At 43.0% G+C, this 19,764-nt stretch overlaps 1 protein-coding gene across 4 annotated transcripts in view; it reads left to right on the top strand.

The window, feature by feature from the left end:
- The window catches only part of STAG1 (STAG1 cohesin complex component), a 104,961-nt gene that overhangs the window by 67,549 nt on the left and 17,648 nt on the right, over nt 1–19,764 (top strand). For all 4 annotated transcript variants that reach the window (XM_083443191.1, XM_083443190.1, XM_083443193.1 and 1 more), the window contains exons 10-22: nt 333–456; nt 3,208–3,306; nt 3,859–3,938; nt 5,644–5,751; nt 5,984–6,098; nt 7,063–7,180; nt 13,721–13,824; nt 16,615–16,707; nt 16,805–16,894; nt 17,163–17,366; nt 17,960–18,030; nt 18,417–18,504; nt 19,273–19,353. In XM_083443191.1, the coding sequence (XP_083299317.1) occupies nt 333–456; nt 3,208–3,306; nt 3,859–3,938; nt 5,644–5,751; nt 5,984–6,098; nt 7,063–7,180; nt 13,721–13,824; nt 16,615–16,707; nt 16,805–16,894; nt 17,163–17,366; nt 17,960–18,030; nt 18,417–18,504; nt 19,273–19,353 (1,375 nt within the window). The remainder of the gene's footprint in view (nt 1–332; nt 457–3,207; nt 3,307–3,858; nt 3,939–5,643; nt 5,752–5,983; nt 6,099–7,062; nt 7,181–13,720; nt 13,825–16,614; nt 16,708–16,804; nt 16,895–17,162; nt 17,367–17,959; nt 18,031–18,416; nt 18,505–19,272; nt 19,354–19,764) is intronic.

Below are 19,764 nucleotides of genomic sequence, written 5' to 3'. Positions count from 1 at the left end.
GAATGCATTCTACAGTAAAAAAAGAATATATTTTCAGTTATGCACACACAGGCTTAGTTATAATGGGATATGGAGACTAAGGGATCAGGCCAAAGGCTTCATGGAAAAATTACATTTTGAAAAGTAAGAAATGGCATTATTGAAGTCTTAGGGGAGACAGTTTTCAGCATGAAGAGCAGCAAGGGTTAAAGGGCTGAGTGATTTTAGGGGCAAAATTGTGAGATTAGAGAGGGTTAACATTGTGCAAAATTATGAAAAATTGCTCTCTCTATATATGTACACACAGAGAGAAGAAGCAAGGAGACAAATTATTTTCTCGCCTTTTTTCACAGTGATGCTATTGCTGAGATTAGAGCTGTTTGTATTGAAGAAATCGGAGTATGGATGAAAATGTACAGTGATGCCTTCCTGAATGATAGTTATTTAAAATATGTTGGTTGGACGCTTCATGACAGAGTAAGTTTTACATGCAGTAACATAGATGTCCAGAAGCATGCTCTTTTCATGTCCTGTGTTCTCGTTTAAATGCAAAGGAAAATTCTGCATTCTTCATATTTCTTTCTAGCGATATTGATTGTTAAATTATGTTCAATTGCACCTGGTTTTCCTGATTTATTTATGTATCACATTATTCATAAGTATCTTTCATCATATTACTTTTACTCATCTCTTGAAAAGCTGTGAAGCCTTGTTATGGTCAGCATGAAAGAAGCTACTTAAAATGAAATACCTATATTTATGTGGAATCTTCATAATTGTCAGAAAGAAATGTAGCGATAGTGATGGAATTTATGTTCTAATTTAGGCTAGTTCAAATTTTCCCCTTATGACTGGTTCTACTAACTTAAATGGATAAGTTTTCACAACTGTGAAGTAATGGAAGTTGTTAAGTATTAACCTCTTAAAGAAAAATCAATAGTGCCAGATTGAAGACATTATGTGTTGTCTTGGTTTATAGTCTGCAGTTCATTAGCACAGTTCTTTATATCTGGTATTATAGCAGCAATCCCCCCCCCAAAAAAACTGGCAGTGCTTCTGAAAAATTAAACTGAGGCTCTTGCCAACATGCATATTCTGTCTGCATTATTGGCCAGCAACATTATCTTGTTGGCTAATAATCATGTTCTGACAACCTGAGGATGTTGATTCATGTTTGAAACTAGATTACGGACAGCAACTGCTTTAGGCATGTCAGATATGTGCATGACCACACACACTGAACCTGGAAATGACTAAAAAATGTCACAAAGAGGGGAGAGGGCAGAACAGGTGTTTGCAGGCTTTTTCAATGGTGTTTCAAATACATGTGATGTCTCATAAATGTGCAGTACCTTGGAACGTAACCCTATGTAAATTGGGAGTTGTGTGGTGACAGAACAAAGTTTTGAATACCAGGTTGATTAGTCATATTGCCTTCCTTACAGTGCTCAAGCAGCCATGCCCTGAGCTGGTTGTAGCAGGATAATTCAAACAGTTGGTACTGGTGGTCTGTTATTTAAGGTGTAGATCTTCCAGCAGCCCCCGTTGATCCCCTTTAATCTGGAAGCAGTAAAGGATGTAATCTGAATGCAGTAAAGGAGCAGTTGGCTCGTTACCTCTCTTGCCCTGACCTAGCCACTGTGATTCACGCGACGGTCACTTCCAGACTGGATTATTGTAACTCGCTCTACGTGGGGCTGCCCTTGAGACTGACCCAGAAACTCCAGCAGGTGCAGAATGCCGTGGCGAGACTCCTTACGAGGTCCTCGCTGCGGAACCACATTCACCCAGTGCTATACCAGCTGCACTGGCTCCCGGTGGAGTACAGGATCAGATTTAAGGTGCTGGTTTTAACCTTTAAAGCCCTATACGGCCTAGGACCCTCATATCTACGGGACCGCCTCTCCTGGTATGCCCCACGGAGGACCTTGTGGTCTTCAAACAAAAGCATCTTGGAGGTCCCGGGCCACAGAGAGGTTAGGCTGGCCTCAACCAGAGCCAGGGCTTTTTTGGCCGTGGCCCCGATCTGGTGGAACGCTCTGTCACAAGAGACTAGGGCCCTGCGGGACATCTTTCCACAGGGCCTGCAAGACAGAGCTGTTCCACCAGGCCTTTGGCCAGGGCACAGCCTGACCCCCTCCTTTGGCAATCCTCACAGAACTCTAGCCCAATGGTTGCCATTAATTTGATTTGAACTGATTTTATAATGAAATGATTTTAGAATGTTGCATCATTTTACTGTTGTTAGCCGCTCTGAGCCTGGCTTCGGCTGGGGAGGGCAGGATATAAATAATTTTTTTAATTGTTATTTCTGTGGTTACTCAGCAGCTGTATCCAAAGTTAACTGTTTCTCCGCCTGTGTTGTATGAAAATATCTGGAACTAAGTTGCACTGTTGCTGTAATTGCTGCTACCCGCTTTACCTTTACCCCTTATATTAAAATGATGGCTATGGCTGTCGTCGGCATGGTATCAACTGACAGACTTGCCATTCTGATTCTTCTCGGTGGCCGCAGTTGCCGCAGTCTGTCTTAAAATGTGGACTGAGGGGGCCAAGCTTTCTCTGTATTTCAGCCATAATCAAAAGCTTGAATATTGTTCTGGGGAAAATATTGCAGGAGTTTGTATTAATATATAATAACAGTTTTTCCTGATGGTACATATTTGTTTCAGTTAGAGAACATGGCATTTCAATTTTTAAAAAGAGCAGTAATCATAGCAATAATGATGTCATTGCCAATAGTGCTGCTGAGGGAAGCAATACCTCAGAAAGGCAAGACTTAGGAATGGTATGTGATACCCAAGCTGTTGAAATGATACTGCACAGTTCCAAATAAAAGAATTACCCTTCCAGTCCTTGTTAGTGTATAGGATTCAGTTGCTTTTTATAGTTACTTTAGGAGAGATTTATACACCACACTTCAATAAAATCTCCAGGGCAGCAGGAATTTATGTATTTTGCCAATCCAATTATCCTGGGAGGAAATTAATTTGTTTGTAATGAAATCTGTAATCTTAGTGGATAGATGTGATTTTAGTGTTGTAAGTCATCCCAAGTACTTGGTGGAAAGATGACTAATATAGAAAATAAGTTTACAATTTTCTATATCATTAATGTTTAAAAATTTCATTCTATAAATATTATATGAAATGAATGGTTAGGTCATTGGTACATGGTTTTCTTGAGGATTTGATTACGTTTAATACTTTTGAATATGTTTTTATTTAGCAAGGCGAAGTGAGGTTGAAGTGTCTGAAAGCTTTGCAGAGTTTGTACACCAACAGAGAGTTGTTCCCCAAATTGGAGCTATTTACGAATAGATTTAAGGTAAGTGTGACAAAAGTTAACCTTCTTCAAAGCCATGTACAAACAAAATGTATCATGAAACCTACATTTGTATAAATTGTTCTGGTTGCTGAGATGAGCATTTTTGAGCACTATAAGACAACTGGCCTTTTAAAGTTTAAAATCTCATATGGAGCGTACATGCCATAGTGTGTTACAGTCCAAACTTGGTACTTTATTACTCCCCCCCCCCAAAAAAAATGTATGTAATAAATTTCATTGGCTTATGGACAGGAATTTGCTATGGTCCACATGCTCTAGCAGGGCCCAGTAGGGTTTATATCTTGCCTAGCAGTCACCATACTCAGCATCCACTTCATACATACTGATGTATGACTTTTCTGTTCAATTTTTTTGTACACCATTGCATGCAATACTTTTGATTTATAGCTTTCTGAGGATGCTTTCATGTTGTTCCTACAGTGTTTTGAGGGGAAGCAGCTTGTCACGTTTTACATAAAAGTTTGCCTGTTAAGACTATTTAAATGTCTTCAGCTGTTTCTTCTGAATTCATGTGTGTTCCATCTTTCTCAGGATCGCATTGTATCAATGACACTTGATAAGGAATATGATGTTGCTGTAGAAGCCATTCGATTAGTCACATTAATACTTCAGTAAGTATGTTTTAAAGAAATACAATTCCCATTTGCCAACAATATATTATACTTGCATTGTGTGATATAAAGTGGTGCATTGTCTAAATAATAAGAATAAGAATTTTACACACTGATGCTCCACTATAGCTATTTTTGTATTACAGTAATCCTCAAATTTTAGTTATTTATATTGCATAAAATGCTCTTTGAGTATCTCTGCCCAAAATGTTCAAGGCAACAGGCTCACCCTGTTTGTGAAAAGAGATCATACAAATGAGAGCGTACCTGATGCAGTTCCATCAGTTTTCCATGCTGTGTTTGACGTAAAATTACTTACTTAGGGAGCATAATAAGTTTAATTGCTGTGATCATTTCTGCACATCGGCAGGTACAATTCTCTCCTTTTCTGATGCCTAGCAATTAATTAAAGCACCTTCCTCGGGCTACAGCTTAGGCCTTGTTCATACATGGATGTACTTGATAATTTTAAGGGATGTTTTGCATTTGTAAGAGTCGCTACAGATAGCAGTGTTATGTCCTCTCAGATGAAATACTTCTCAGTGGAGAACATTCGTGCCGTCAGCTGCAAGGCATTGCTGTATTTATACCACTTGATTGCTTAGTGTCTTCGTAATCAGTGCCCGCAGGATACTCGCCTGAGTTAATTAGCTACATTCAGTTAAATTCTACATCACTTTGAGTATAAATGCTGTCTTCAGGGGAGCCGTGTCTGCTTAGGAAAGCCAGCACCTGTTCTGTAAAAGTACTTTGAGGCAATAGGCTGTGTCCAGAGAACTGAAATGGCAGTCCCAAAGGCTGCTAATGTACGAAGGAAGTAACTTTCACTGATTCCCTTCCCAGTGCGGCCCCTTAAAGCCCTAGAAAATCTGTTCCCTAGATTCACCTGGACACTCATACACCTGGAGTATTCTATAAAACTAATTTTTACATGGAAAATAATTGTTGGTTTTAAAATTACATGGTGTATTTCAGCATCCCATGTCATTCATGTTAAATACCTTGGTTGAATTTTGAATGAGACCTAGTTAGGTTTTCGTATATTATCTGTTCCAAATGTAATTTTAGGTAGATAGTAAAGCTGTAACTGATTGGTTTGATTCAGGAGGTATTGTAGCCTTCTGAGGCTTTGCCCTCGGGTGGGAAAAATATTGCGCCTGGGAAAGGGAAGTGGGAGTCAACAGACACTCAAGGAATAGTTTCGGAGAAAAGGCTTTTATTTCTACCATCCATGAACTGGTAGAAGGAGCAAGTGTGATAGTTCACAAAAAGCATGCACGAAATTCACAGTCATGTGCACAAGCATATATACCCCTTTCCAGTTCCCTCCTCCTTTCTCCTCCCTCAGGAGTCCTCTGAGCATGAACAGAAAGCTGTCTTGGGACTATTGGGACTCTTGGCACCCTTCCCAGGAAAGTGGTTTCAGAGTGTTCAGATATGTTTCAATCTCTTGTTCTGGCATGGTTCCCGGACAGAAAGCAAGTCGCAATGTGGTTCTTTAGCAAGGCCAGAAGGCATGAGAAAGGCCTGAGAAACAATGGACTGTTCTCTACCTTTGTTACAGCAGAGCAGAATGTTTCTGATGCTTAGCTGCTGAGAAAATGATTTTGAAAAGCTTTGAGCCTGCTTTGGTGGGGGGTGACTTCTGGCCTAGGTGAGGTCACCTGTCCTCACCTTCCTTCAGTATGTTTTGTTTTTTCCCCAGTGGAAGTGAAGAAGCTTTGTCCAATGAAGACTGTGAGAATGTTTATCATTTGGTGTATTCTGCACATCGGCCTGTTGCAGTTGCAGCAGGGGAATTCCTTCACAAAAAGTAAGCAAGCCTATCTAATTTGTCTGAAGAAAATAGCAAAATATTGAGGAGAATCTAGAGAACTACCATTAAAGGCATGGTGCTTAAATGACTAAATTACTTTTATGCTACTTGCTTTTAGGTTATTTTTTAAAGTGCTTTTCTATAAGACTTTATTTTAACAGAAAAGTGGCCCAAAATGTTATTTGTAAAACTGAGCCAGAATATGAAAAGTACTATCTTCTGTTTCTAGACTGTTTAGTCGGCATGACCCTCAAGCAGAAGAAGCACTAGCCAAAAGGAGAGGACGGAACAGTCCAAATGGGAATCTTATTAGAATGCTCGTTCTTTTCTTTCTTGAAAGCGAGGTAAAATTACACTTTAAATTCCTTAAATTTTGCAATCTCTTTCTTTACAAAAATTGTGTCTAATAAACTTGTTAATTTCAAAAAGTATTCTGAGTCTCTTGCTTATTTAGTTCTGGCACTAAGATATGCTGACTTTGTTCCCACCTCATGTTAAGCTACGAATGTTGTTTAACTATGGTTTAATGTGCACTATCAGCATTCTAGTATACGTGGCTCAGAAGTCCAAGCGTTGTTTCTCCCTTGCAACAGAAGAGACAGGTTCCTCACTACAACTTTTTTCTCCTTCAATTTTTTAAAAATCATCGCTCCTGCATAATTCTGTCAAACTGAAAGCTGAAAGCTTGCTCATTGCATTATACATATATATTAATAAAGGTGCTATTCTATTATTTTGTTCCAATGAACCAGCACAGCTACCTGTTTTTGATCTGCTAAGTAAAAATAATTTTGAAACTGAATATACTGTTTCAGTAACATCATAGTTCCTTTTATAGTATACCATGGCTAATATATGAATGGCTAATTCATTTTTTGTCTTCATAATTGCACTAAATTTAATTTTTGTTTAATTTATCACAGAAGCAAATGTTTTCTTCAATCAGAAAGTGTTTCTCGCAGATTGCTTAAATCACATCAGTTTATGAAAATGTAATACATAATACATGACTGTCATTCTGCCACATGATTTCTACGAATTAACTGATGCAAAAAAATTAATACATTAATTCATAAGAGTCAGGCATCCTTAGTGCCTGACAAGACCCATGCACAGGGATTTTACAAGCAGTGCTATCGAACTCCCTATTCGCCAGCCATGTTTTATCAGCTACAGCAGGGTAGGATTATAATGTCCATATTCTTAATTATTGCAGCACTTACATTCTTATAGAGTACTACTGACAGATATTGATTGGGTATATGTGTCTGAGAGACCTTCTGGTCAATTATTATTCATTATTTCTAGTTGCATGAACACGCAGCTTACTTGGTGGACAGTTTATGGGAGAGCTCCCAAGAATTGTTAAAAGACTGGGAATGCATGACAGAATTGCTGCTGGAAGAACCTGTCCAAGGTGAAGAAGGTACGTATCACATTGATTTTATGAAATCAGCATAGCATAGCCTGCTCTCTTCCATTTTGGAGCTCTGGAAAAATGAACACAGGTTGACAGTTGCCGATAGTCAGCAGATTACTTTGTTTTTACTGCAGTAAAAGTTAAAATTAGATTTTATCTTTATTTTTAAATACTTAAGCTTTCAGTTGTACTGTCAAGTCTGACTTAAGTGCAAGAACCTTGTTTTCTGTATTGTGAAGTGGCTTGTAGCCTTCTGGGAACTTGAGAAGAATAATAACAATTTATCAAATCATATCCCACCCCTCTAATGTAAACACATCCCTTGGAATGACTTAAAAGACAGGGTTGGCAGTTAAAAATAATTAAAAACATTGTTTTTCTCTGAAAAAAACAGTACTGTAATGCAGGGTGGTCCAATTTTTCATACCAAGTGGGCTGCAAGAGTAATTTGACATTATTTTTCACGTACTGCTAGCTAGGCTCTTAGCCAGGCATAGGCAAACCCGACTGTAGTGGTTCTAGGGGTTGCTCGTGCGTAAGCCGGTGCAAACACCTGGCTGGGTTGCCTGAGTGAACCTTTCCTGTCCGGACAGCCACTCACCCGTGGCTGTCTCAATCGCTGGCAGAATCTGTCAGTGGGCGTTTCTTAAACTTCTTCTAGCAAAGAAGCTCTTTGACGCCTAGTCTCCTCCTACTCTCTCTGCGCGAAAGCCTTTTGCGCAATGAGGGCATAGGCAGCGGAGGACCTCTACTCTCCCCGTTGGTCCCTGGCAAGGAGTCATGGGACCGCCTTGCTGCTTCCCCCATCTGCCCCCCTTCTCCACTGGTGCTACGCTGATTCTCTTCCCCAGAAGATGGGCTGCCTCTCCCACTCCCGGGACGCTCTCCAGAATCCCTCTGGCTTTTGCTCTCTCCCTCCGGCACTGATGGCAGTTCCCTGACATCCACTTCCTCCTCAGGACCCCCCACCCCACCCCTGGCACGATTTTCTGGTACAACCTCCTCTCTCTCCTCGGTCGACGATGCGGGGAATCCCCTGAAGGAACTGTCATCATCTTCTGAGGATTCAAAACCAGCCTCCCATCCGCTCGGACTTCTTCCCGCTGGTTGAACCTCCCAGTCTGATCCTTCTCCCTCGGACACCTCCCCTCCCTCCTCTTTGGAGGCAGGAAAACCCACAAAGTCCCCTTCGTCGTCTGTGGGTCCAAATTCTTCCTCCCAGAATCTAGCTAATGGTTTGGGCTTCTCCGGGAACAAACCGTGGAATTCTTCTACCAGATACCCATCAGTGATTGATTCAGCAGGGACCCAAGTGTTTTCAGACCTAGGTTCCCCCTCCCAGGCTACCAAGTACTCTACCTGGCGACCTCGCCACCTTGAATCGAGTATTTCCATGGCTTCGTTATAGTGTTCTGTCTCCTCTACCCGCGGGTGGGTGGTAACCCCACCCTCCCGTCCCGGGAATTCCCGCCCCTCCCTGTAAGGTGAAAGTAGGGACCTATGGAACACCGGATGTATCTTCATGCTGTCAGGCAACTTGAGTTGAAATGCCACAGAGTTAACCTGCTGTATTACCTCAAACGACCCCAGCCGCCTAGGCTGCAACTTCTTGCACCCTCCCTTTAGGGGTAACCCTTGGGACGACAACCACACCCAGTCCCCCACCCGTATGGCCTCCCCCTCCCGACAGTGCCTGTCTGCCTGCCTCTTGTAAACTTCCTTGGCCCGCTCCAAGTTCAGCCTGAGTTGCTGGTGTAAGGCCTCCATTTCTTCCACCAATTGCTCAGCCGCAGGTACACTCCATCCTTCCTCCCCCCGCCCCAGGAAGGCCCTGGGGTGACACCCGTAATTGGCCATGAAAGGGCTTATTCCCGTGGACACGTGTTCAGCGTTATTGTACGCAAATTCAGCCAAAGCTAATTTCTCTACCCAATCGTTCTGTCTCTCGCTGACATAGCAGCGTAGGTACTGCTGGAGTATACCGTTCGCTCTTTCGGCTTGTCAGTTGGTTTCTGGATGCCTCGCCGTCAGGAAGCTCACCTCGACCTGTAGCAAGCTCATGAGTCTCCGCCAGAACCGGGAAGTAAATTGTTTCCCGCGATCTGAGATTACCCTCAATGGAGCCCCATGCAGTCTAAAAATGTGATCCACAAACAGCCTGGCTGTCTCCTCTGCCGTTGCTGCATGTGAGCAAGCTACGAAATTGCACATTTTAGTCTCAGTAGATCAACCACTACCATGACCGCTGTCTTTCCCCTTGACTTGGGCAGATCTGTCATAAAATCAATGGACACCACCTCCCAGGGCCTTTCCGGTGTCGGTAAGGGTTCCAGTAGCCCCGCGGGGGCAGCCCTTTCCCCCTTTGCCCTCTGGCATCGGTCGCACCCTCGTACATATTCTCGTACGTCTTCCCTCACCTTTGGCCACCAGAACTGCCTGGTGACAAGTAGCATGGTCTTGTGCTGTCCAAAGTGCCCAGCTGTTGGGTTGTCATGGAGTTGTCTAAGTACCTTCCCCCTCAAAGTCTCCCCTGGTACATACCGTGCCCCCTTTTAGTACAGTAGTCCTTCCTTTTCCTCAAACCCTCCATTGACTTCCTTTCCATCCCTGAGTTCCCTGATTTTTGTCTGAGCAAACTCATCGTCTCTGGTGAGCCCTGCCAGTTCTCGTTTCCCAACCAACGCTCCCCCACACACCCACCGGTCCTCGGGGAACACGTGCCTGGACTCTGGTGGCCCCTCTCCTTCCATGTACTCCGGTTTCCGGGAGAGAGCATCTGCCCTTACGTTTTCCTCTCCCGGCACGTATCGGATCTCGAAGAAAAACTTGGCGAACTCCTGAGACCATCTGATCTGTCTCTGGTTGAGCACTCGCGCGGTCCACCAGTATTCCAATTTCTTGTGGTCAGTTTGGACCTGGATCTTGTGCCGCGCCCCTATCAATAGATGTCTCCATTGCTGAAATGCCGCATAGATCGCAAGCAGTTCTCGGACATACTCCGTGTAGTTTTGCTCAAACTTGCTTAGCTTCCTAGAGAAAAAGGCACACGGCATCCAGTTCTGCTTGGCTGCAAAAGGACCGCTCCAATTGCGCGGTCGGACGTGTCCGTCTCCAGTCTCATTGGCTTCTCCGGATCCACGTGCAGGAGCTGCTCTTCCGAGGCCACCGCCTTCTTCAGTTTTTCAAAGGATTGCTGCGCATCCTCTGTCCACGCGAACTTCTTTTTGCTACTCAGACAATCCGTTATGGGCGCTGTCAAGTGAGCGAAGTTCTTTATGAACTTCCTGTAGAAGTTGCTAAAGCCTAGGAACCTCTGTTTTGGGGGGCTTTCCATTCCAGCACTGCCTTCACATTGCCCAGATCCATGGCTAGTCCTTTGTCTGACAACCTGTACCCCAGGAACTCGACCTCCCTGGTGTGGAATTGGCATTTTTCCAGCTTGACCCACAACTGATGCTTCTTCAATCTCTGTAGCACCTCCCTGATGTCTTGCTTTTCATTGTCCGAATAGATTAAGACGTCATCCAAAAAGGCTACACAATTCTTGTACAGCAGGGGCCCCAACACATGGTGCCTGAAGGCTTGAAAGCAGGTGGACCCCGTTTGTAATCCAAATGGCATGACTAAGTACTCAAAAGCCCCCAGGGGGGTGAACATGGTCGTTTTCCATTCATCCCCCTCCCTTATCCTAATCAGATTGTATGCTGCCCTGAGGTCCAGCTTGGTAAAAATCTTCCCCTGCCTCACACGTGTCAAAATATCGTCAATCCTGGGCATTGGGAAAGTCACGGGTTCTGACACCAGGTTTAGGGCCCGGTAATCCACAACTAATCTGGGCTGATTAGTCCCTTTTGTCCACAAAGAACACTGGACTGCCCCCCACCGCCTTTGATTCCCTTATGAAACCTCTCTTCAGGTTCTTGTCAATAAACTGCCGCAACTCCTGCATCTCCCGGTCGGACATGGCATACAGCTTATCCACTGGTAACTGAGCCCCTGAAAGCAGGTTGATTTGGCAGTCAAATGGCCTGTAGGGGGGCAGTCTGTCTGCCTCCCTCTCGCTGAAGACCTCCTTCAAATCAGCATATTGTGTTGGCACCTCCTTTTTTTGCTCCAGGGCCACCCCAGCCACCCTGGCCACAGTCCTCCTTGGTTCCTTCCCTCCCAGACAGTGTTCTGAGCAGTAATCTGACCCAAAGGTGACCGACCGCTGATGCCATGACACCACTGGGTCATGTATTGCCAGCCAGCTCATTCTCAGTATTATCGGGGGTCCTGCCAGCGTGGCCACGTGAAAGGCAATGGTTTTCGTATGCCTGGAGACACTCATTTGCATTTGTGGTGTCTGGTGTGTCACTTCCCCTCCCAGGAGTTCCCTGCCATCGATAGTGGTCACCTGCAAGGGAAAGTCTAGTGGTAACAGGTGGAGCTGGTGCTCCAGAGCGAAGTCTCTGCTGAAGAAATTACACAAGCTGCCAGAATCTAGCAGCCCCTCCACTTTGACAGGGTGCCCATTTGGGAGTTCTAGCACCACCTCTATGGCTATAGCTGCCTTGGGAGGGTCAGGCTGGGGCACTTCTATTGGTTGCTGGCCTGGCTGTTGCCCCTGCTGGTTGGCAGCCATGCGTTGTCGTTTCCCTGCACCGGCTCTTCCTCCCCCTTATCGTCGTGGCCTGCAGCCCCCTTCATTCCTTGCCAGGCTTTTCATTGAGGGCAGACCTTTGCAAAATGTCCCGGTTGCTGACAGAGGAAACACTTCTTGGTAGTTTTCCACTCCTTTTTCCACCCTTCCCCAGCGTTTGAAACTTCGCACACACACGCTCCATCAATTTCCATTGGCTCTGCCACCTGTGAAGGCTCCCTCGGCATCTCCAGAATGTGGTTGTCATGGAAACGTTCCGCCCTTATCTCCCGCTTCTCCTGAGCCCGCGCTTCCTGGCGTACACCGATCACAAGCACAGCCTTTGTGAGCTCATCCATCGACCGCGGGCGGGGCGCTTGGGACAATTCGTCTTTCACTTCGGGGGCCAAACCCTCTTCAAACAACATTTGTACTGGTTCAGAGTCCAGATCCCACCCGAGCTTGTGGACTAACATCGCAAAACGCGACCAGTAGTTTCTGACGGACAGGATCCCCTGCTTGCACCCCATCAGCTCCCTCCGTGTCACGCTTTGCTCAATCTCACTGGAGAACATCGCGTCCATCGCGAGGTAGAATTTCTTAAGATCTTTCAAAGCGTTATTCCCTGTTGCCATCAAGGGCCTGATCCATTCACGTGCCCCATTCTGCAGATGTCCAATAATGTAAGCCACCCTCTCCCCGTCATCCGCAAAGTCGTTTTTCTGCAATTCCAAAGCGTACTGAATTTCCGTTCGGAAGGCATTGTAGTCTTGGGGCTTTCCACCAAACTTGTGTACCAGCCCCAGGACCTTCCTCCCTATCAGGGTGGTTTTGACCTGTGCATCCTGAGCCCGTTTCTCCTCCAGCCGCGCAGACATGCGTCTCCAGGTCTCGGTTCCTCTCAACCAGACCTTGCACCATGGCTTCTTGCTCTGTCTCTCCGGCCGGCCCTGTTTGGCTCATCGTGGTGCCTCTCTGGTGCTGCGCACGAGCAACGTCAGGGACTGACGGATTGCTGTAGTGGTTCTAGGGGTTGCTCGTGCGTAAGCCGGTGCAAACACCTGGCTGGGTTGCCTGAGTGAACCTTTCCTGTCCGGACAGCCACTCACCCGTGGCTGTCTGAATCGCTGGCAGAATCCGCCAGTGGGCGTTTCTTAAACTTCTTCCAGCAAAGAAGCTCTTTGACGCCTAGTCTCCTCCTACTCTCTCTGCGCGAAAGCCTTCTGCGCAACGAGGGCGTAGGCAGCGGAGGACCTCTACTCTCCCCGTTGGTCCCTGGCAAGGAGTCATGGGACCGCCTTGCTGCTTCCCCCATCTGCCCCCCTTCTCCACTGGGGCTACGCTGATTCTCTTCCCCAGAAGATGGGCTGCCTCTCCCACTCCCGGGACGCTCTCCGGAATCCCTCTGGATTTTGCTCTCTTCCCTGACACCAGCCCTCCAGATGTTGCCCTCCAGATGTTTTGAGACTACAATTCCCATCATCTGGTCCTGTTAGCTAGGGATGATGGGAGTTGTAGTCCCAAAACATCTGGAGGGCCAAGTTTGCCTATGCCTGCACTTGGCTATATTTTTTCTTAGCGATACAGGTATTTTTTTCTCTTTAGACATTGGTGTATCATTCCTAAATGAACTTTTCAGGTTTGGTGAGTAGATAAACTGAATTATGGAAGCTGTCTGCTTCCCTCAAGTTCTGTTGCTACTTTCAGCTACTAAGTGGAGCCATTTCCCAACCTAATGACCTTCTATAGGCAATGGAGAGCCACCTTTCAGATGAATACCAATGGATTGGAAAAACATCAAAGAGTGAACTAATCAGTTGTAAAATGCTCACGATGTTAAACAAAGATTCTGGGTTGTTGATTCTTTCATAGACTAATTGTCTTCTTTTCATCGGCCCACTTTTAAATTCTTGTTATCTCTTTAGCGATGTCTGATCGGCAGGAAAGTGCACTTATAGAGCTGATGGTATGTACCATTCGACAAGCTGCAGAAGCACATCCTCCAGTGGGCAGGGGAACTGGGAAGAGGGTAAGTTATATTATTTTTCACTAAGCTCTTTTGTTCAGCCAAGTTACATTTATTTTATCGACATGCAGTAGCTCCCCATTAGAGAACCAATAATTCAAAAACACTTGTTGAGAAATAGTATTTGAATAAAGACTATTAACACTTAAAATAGTACATCATTGTCCTTTTACAAGGAAGCTCTTGTGACATGCGAGTTGTTAGGATTGATTTCCATTGACCAATGACAATTCAGCATTGTTTCTCTTCAGAATTCCCAGGGAGATTAATGACAGGAGAATCCTGGGGGATTTGCTGGTGGCAGCAGTAGAGATGGTTGCATTGACAGAGGTCTTGCACATACTGCTGCACAATGTAACCCATAGGCCAATATATTTGTTGGTGCAGGAGTGTAAGTGGTCAGCTATTCATTGCAGCACCAATGCACTCCAGTATGGTAGGTTTTTTTATATATTTAAAACAGGTTTCTGTAGCTTATGTCTTTCAATTCCAACAGCAGAATCTCTCATATCTTCTGTCATGGTTTCTGATATGCGTTCACTGTCCTCCCTAATACTGGAAACAATGTAATGTGTGTGCTATGTAGGAACATCATGTTTGTGCAGCTCATAAGGAGTCTCAGGAACCCTGTTTTTTAGTGGTTTCAACTTAGTCTACAACTCACCACAGACTATCTGTTGTCCTCGAGTTCCTAAGCCTACCTGCTGTGGAGTAGGCTGGGACATGGGGCATCCCCCTTGACTGGAGGGCAGACTGCTCCATGAAATCTTGTGGCATCTTGTGAAGCTCACTTTGCAGGTTTTCTGGGGAGAATCCTTTGATGCTGGTCAGGAATACTCTGAATTGTGTAGGTCAGAGTTGCATTCCTCTGGTCTAGAAGAATAGATCCCAGCTTATTGGAGAAAGGCATAATTTTGGGTTGCACTCTCAAGCATTTGTTGTGAGTGACAAATTTCCTTGAGATTTTTTTTCAAGGCATTCATTTTCTCCCTGCATTGGGTCGCATTGTGGGTGGTAGCACTGCTGGCACATCTCAGAAAGATGACATATTTAAAATTTTGCTCTTAACCTCTGTGAGGCTGTCTGCTAGAAATCAAAGGGTACAAGGGACTGAATATTCTGGGTCTCTTCATCATATTGGGCCATGCTTACAAGTGCTACCTTTGACATGCAAGAGTGCCCTTGAATGCTGACTTAAAAAAAAATCTCTGAACCTCTAACACTAAATTACTGCCTTAAAAATAATCCAATTTAACATGTACTAACATTAAGTCAACAGGGTTAGGCAAGGGGAGTAGGGTTGGCACAAAAATAATGAGACTTCAAGGCACCACGTGAATGGTTTGCCATGTTATTGACTAGAAGGTGCTAATTATGGAGCTGCTTTTTAGCTTCATGGGATTTCATTGTGTTACCATCAGAAGTGTGATTTTTAAAAAATCTTAGCCATTTTAAACATGTTAGCTATGACAGTATTGGTTCCTCCCAAAATCTTATTATTTCCCACCTCTTTGACTGTTGCTGTGCATCTCTCCGCTGTACTTTGTTACTTTCCTACTCATCCCCCTATTGATACTATAGATGTTAACTTGACAGAGTATACTGCAGTCGCTTTGCCATGCAGTGTAGCAGCTGTGAAACAAGGGATTCATTTCATTTTCTAGCCAATTTTGCCTCTCAGCTTTGTAGATTGGCAAGTGACTTGAATGTTGCAGTCAAGCCATGGTTAGGGAAGATGCCTCCTGCTGGAAGGATCAGTCAGGGTCCTCTGAAGACTGACCCTGCTTGTGATAGTTGGGTCATTTTTCTCTGAAAAATATTCTTCTCATTTGTAGCTTTTCTGGTGTTTGCTTTGTGTCCATTTATGAGTTTAGTGACCTTTTGCTTCCTCTTCCCACCTATCCTTCTGTCATTCGAACTGCTTTCTCAGGGTCTTCAGTGTTTTTTCCTTCAGTTCTTTCCCCTCAGACTTTCCCCTCCATCTCCCTATCTACTTCTCTTGTGTATGCCTCCATGCTTGTTTTTTTTTTGTCCTCACCATTGCTGATCACTGGTTGACGAGGGAGAGTGTTTTGATCTACCCAGCTGGGTGCAAGGAAATCTGCTATTAGTGACTTGTAGTGCCCAGAGTTTGGCACACCCCATGTATTAGAGCAAGGTCAACATTTTGAGTTTTTGTGGGAGAATCAGCAGCATTGGCCACAATAGATCTGTGGTACTGTGTTATCTTGTAATGCCTGGCCAAAACATAACTTCATTTAATGGTTTGCTAGAAGTTAACAAAACTTAGTTAAGCTACTGAGCAGGAGTCCGATGATCAAACAAGCCATGGGTTAAGAAACCATGGCTTAGCATACTGTGCAAACCAAGCCAATATGACATTGGTTGCTAAACACTCTCTCTCTCTCTCTCTCTCTCTCTCTCTCTCTCTGTGTGTGTGTGTGTGTATAGTGTGTGTATAGCTAGTATAGTCCTCAAAACAAGAAACTGAAAGGTGCACTTATAAGTTACATTGACAAGTGTTGCTGTAATAATTTACACTGCTGTAGTTGACCTGGCATTATTACAGTGGAGTCAGCTTTAATGCCATTTTAATAACTTAAAAGATTTTTTAACAATTTAGATGGTTGTCTCACTAATATAGTGCCTTCCCTGGTCAGTAGGTGCATTTTGTGCCACTTAGATTAAAAGATACTAATTGAAAAAGTTCCACTGATGCCTTTTTAAAATGACTTTGAAATGTTGCAGCCAAGAATTGTACTTTGTTTTGTAATATACTTCTAATTTTTATAGGTTTTAACAGCAAAAGAAAGAAAAACTCAGATAGATGATCGAAACAAACTAACAGAACACTTCATTATTGCACTTCCCATGCTACTGTCAAAGGTATATTCGCTAAAGTGTTATTTCTTAATGCTAGTTGCATAATTGCTTTGTGTCACCTGGGTATTTATTTTCCCTTTTTACTTCTCTCTGTTACCAGTATTCTGCTGATGCTGAAAAGGTAGCAAACCTTCTTCAAATTCCTCAGTTTTTTGACTTGGAAATTTACAGTACAGGAAGAATGGAAAAGGTAATAGTATACCCAAATAGCTGTTCTGTTTAACTTTCAGGTGCCTGAATACCACTGATTTGTATTGATGTGTTTGTGTTAGATAAGCTGTCTAATGTTGCTTTTAATGCATGATATATTCTGTTGGAAGCTGCCCAGAGTGGTTAAGACAACCCAGGCGGGGCACAAGTAATTAATTGTTGTTGTCTTGTGGTACTTTCATGTTTAACTAACATATAAGAATTTATAATACTATAATAAATGACCAGATTTCCTCTCTCTCCCACAGCATTTGGATGCCTTGTTGAAACAGATTAAATTCGTTGTAGAAAAGCATGTGGAATCAGATGTTCTTGAAGCCTGCAGCAAAACATATAGCATTCTGTGCAGTGAAGAATATACCATTCAGAACAGAGTTGACATAGCTCACAGCCAGCTCATTGATGAGTTTGTGGACCGATTCAACCATTCTGTAGAGGATTTGCTAAACGAGGTGCATTTGAAATCTCTTAATTATGTACCTTTTTTTTGTATCCCAGAAAGCCAAATGAGAACTAAGTTAAGTATTAGGGGTGTAAAAAGCAAAGGGTCCAGACACAGAGGTGGGGGGGGGGGGAATGAACGTATTTAGTCCAAAGCATTTAACTTTTATACCACTGCCCTTCTGTGATATTAAGTCTTACGGAAACCGTATCACTCATGAATCCTTGTACCTGAGATGCAGCCACGGCAGAGCTGAACATCTCCTGGGAGTTCACAGTGAGGTCTGCCAACTGTAGCAGTGAGTTTGAATGTGAAAGGGAATGGGCAGCTTTTGTGCTTGGCACGTCTCCTAGTGAAGTTTTGAACTGAAGTTCAAAGCCTGGAGTTTTGAACGAGTTTTGACTCAGTTTGCAATGGATTCAGGCATTTGGAACAGGAAAATTTAGTTTCCAAAATGCACAGGATCTCAATTCTAATCTTAGTTGCCATCACTAATTGTAGGTAGGCTATACATGTATGGATTTAACCTCTTAACACTGTACCACTGTATATTAAGCACAGTATAAAGAGTTCAGTCCTTGATCCAGTATGTTCTGTTTCCAGGGAGAAGAAGCCGATGATGATGACATATACAACGTTCTCTCCACTTTAAAGAGGTTAACGTCTTTCCACAAGTATGTTCCTTTGACATGTTGTTAGCCAAATCAATTGATGTAGTTACATAGCCAAGTTACACGTGGTGCACAACATTAGAGAAGATATGAAAAAGTGATAGGTAGAACAAAGGCTGAAAAGTGCTAAAGAAATTGGAAGGTTTCAAGTCATGTGTAGAACTTAAGCACGTATTTTGGAAATACTTGATGAAATGTTCAGTGCCACTGAGCAAGATGGTTCTGAAACATACCCATTCTAAATCAAATCCTTGCTTTAAGAGATGATGCACAGTTGAGTTACTAATCCACCTAATCATAGCAATGATTTTATTGTAACAGAACAATTTTTGTTATGTTTTTATTTAGTATATTGATATTTTTTATTTTATTTTTACTACTACTTTCAGTGCTCACGATCTTACAAAATGGGATTTGTTTAGTAACTGCTACAGGTTACTGAGGACTGGAATTGAACATGGAGCTATGCCAGAACAGGTAATAATGGCAATGTGTGTTTAGTTTCTACTAAGGAACTTAAATTCCCCCTTCTAAAAATAAGTGCAAGAATAAGATTAATTGAGAAATACAATCTCATTTTTTGCAGAAATGTAATTTAAAGACTTCTGAGTTACAAAGTACTTCAAAAGGAATCCACAAGCATATAAAATGATTAATTTTTGTAGACAAGGCTCCAACATGGAATGTGTCTTCCCTGACTGTAGCAAGTTTTAACTTTGCATTCTTAAAAGGGAGCCTGACTCATTATGATTTATATTTTGCACCGCTGATATAGCGATAGACAGGGTTGTTTTTATCTGTAATAAAGAATTTGTCAATACTCACAATTAAATGTTTCTCCAGCCACCTAATGCTTTCTTGTAATTCTGTGATGCCTCCTTGAGGTCACTTGTGGTGACGTTGATGTTGTGCTCTAGTAATCATAGCAATGTTCATATTATCGAACTAAAGCATTTCTAGTTTGGGAATCACCTGGCTGAAACCAGAAGTCAGAATACTCAGTATATGTCTCTGTACTGTCTAAAACTTGATCATTGTTTTAAACTACTGTGAAAGTCTCAGTTTTTCTTTTCTAGCTTCAAAGATAAGTAAATGGCCCCTAAAGTATACTAAAATAGGGGGGATAAAATAACAATACTTTAAAAGTGGATTATACAACCTGCTGTTTCCCCACAAAAAACTATTTATGTTCCAAATTGCATAACTTTGCACTTCTGTCTTCATTTTATGTCCATTTTGTTTCAGATAGTGGTGCAGGCTCTTCAGTGTTCCCATTATTCTATTCTCTGGCAGCTGGTAAAGATAACAGAAGGATCTCCTTCAAAAGTAAGAAACTTTTGGATTCCAATCTTTCTGAAGGTGTTGTTACTCATTTGATTCTGCTGTGCTCTCCACTTTGTGTCCTTCCATGTATCATTGAATGGTTAGTTTTGTTTAGTATTTCTACAATGTAGCAACTCATACAGCTGTGAATGTAAGTGAGGTAGATAGAGATTTTTAAAAGGAATTAATTTGAGTCCAGGATTTTCCCTATATATTAAGTGAAATATTAATGCATTTGCACTTGCTTTTGCTAAAAGAGCAGAGTTTCTCAGACTAGCATCTCATCTAGACACTGATAGAAAATGTATCCCAGGCTGAAGCAAAGTTTACATGTGCTAGTTTGTTATCTTAGCTGGAACAGAAGAACAAGATTTAACTTCTTGAATGTGCTTCAGAAGTCATTGTTAAGCCTTG

The sequence above is a fragment of the Podarcis tiliguerta genome (assembly GCF_965153285.1).
Source record: "Podarcis tiliguerta genome assembly, chromosome: 5".
Classification (NCBI taxonomy): Eukaryota; Metazoa; Chordata; class Lepidosauria; order Squamata; family Lacertidae; genus Podarcis; species Podarcis tiliguerta.
The sequence above is the reverse complement of the archived record's forward strand: the minus strand, read 5'-3'. Positions and strand labels throughout refer to the sequence as shown.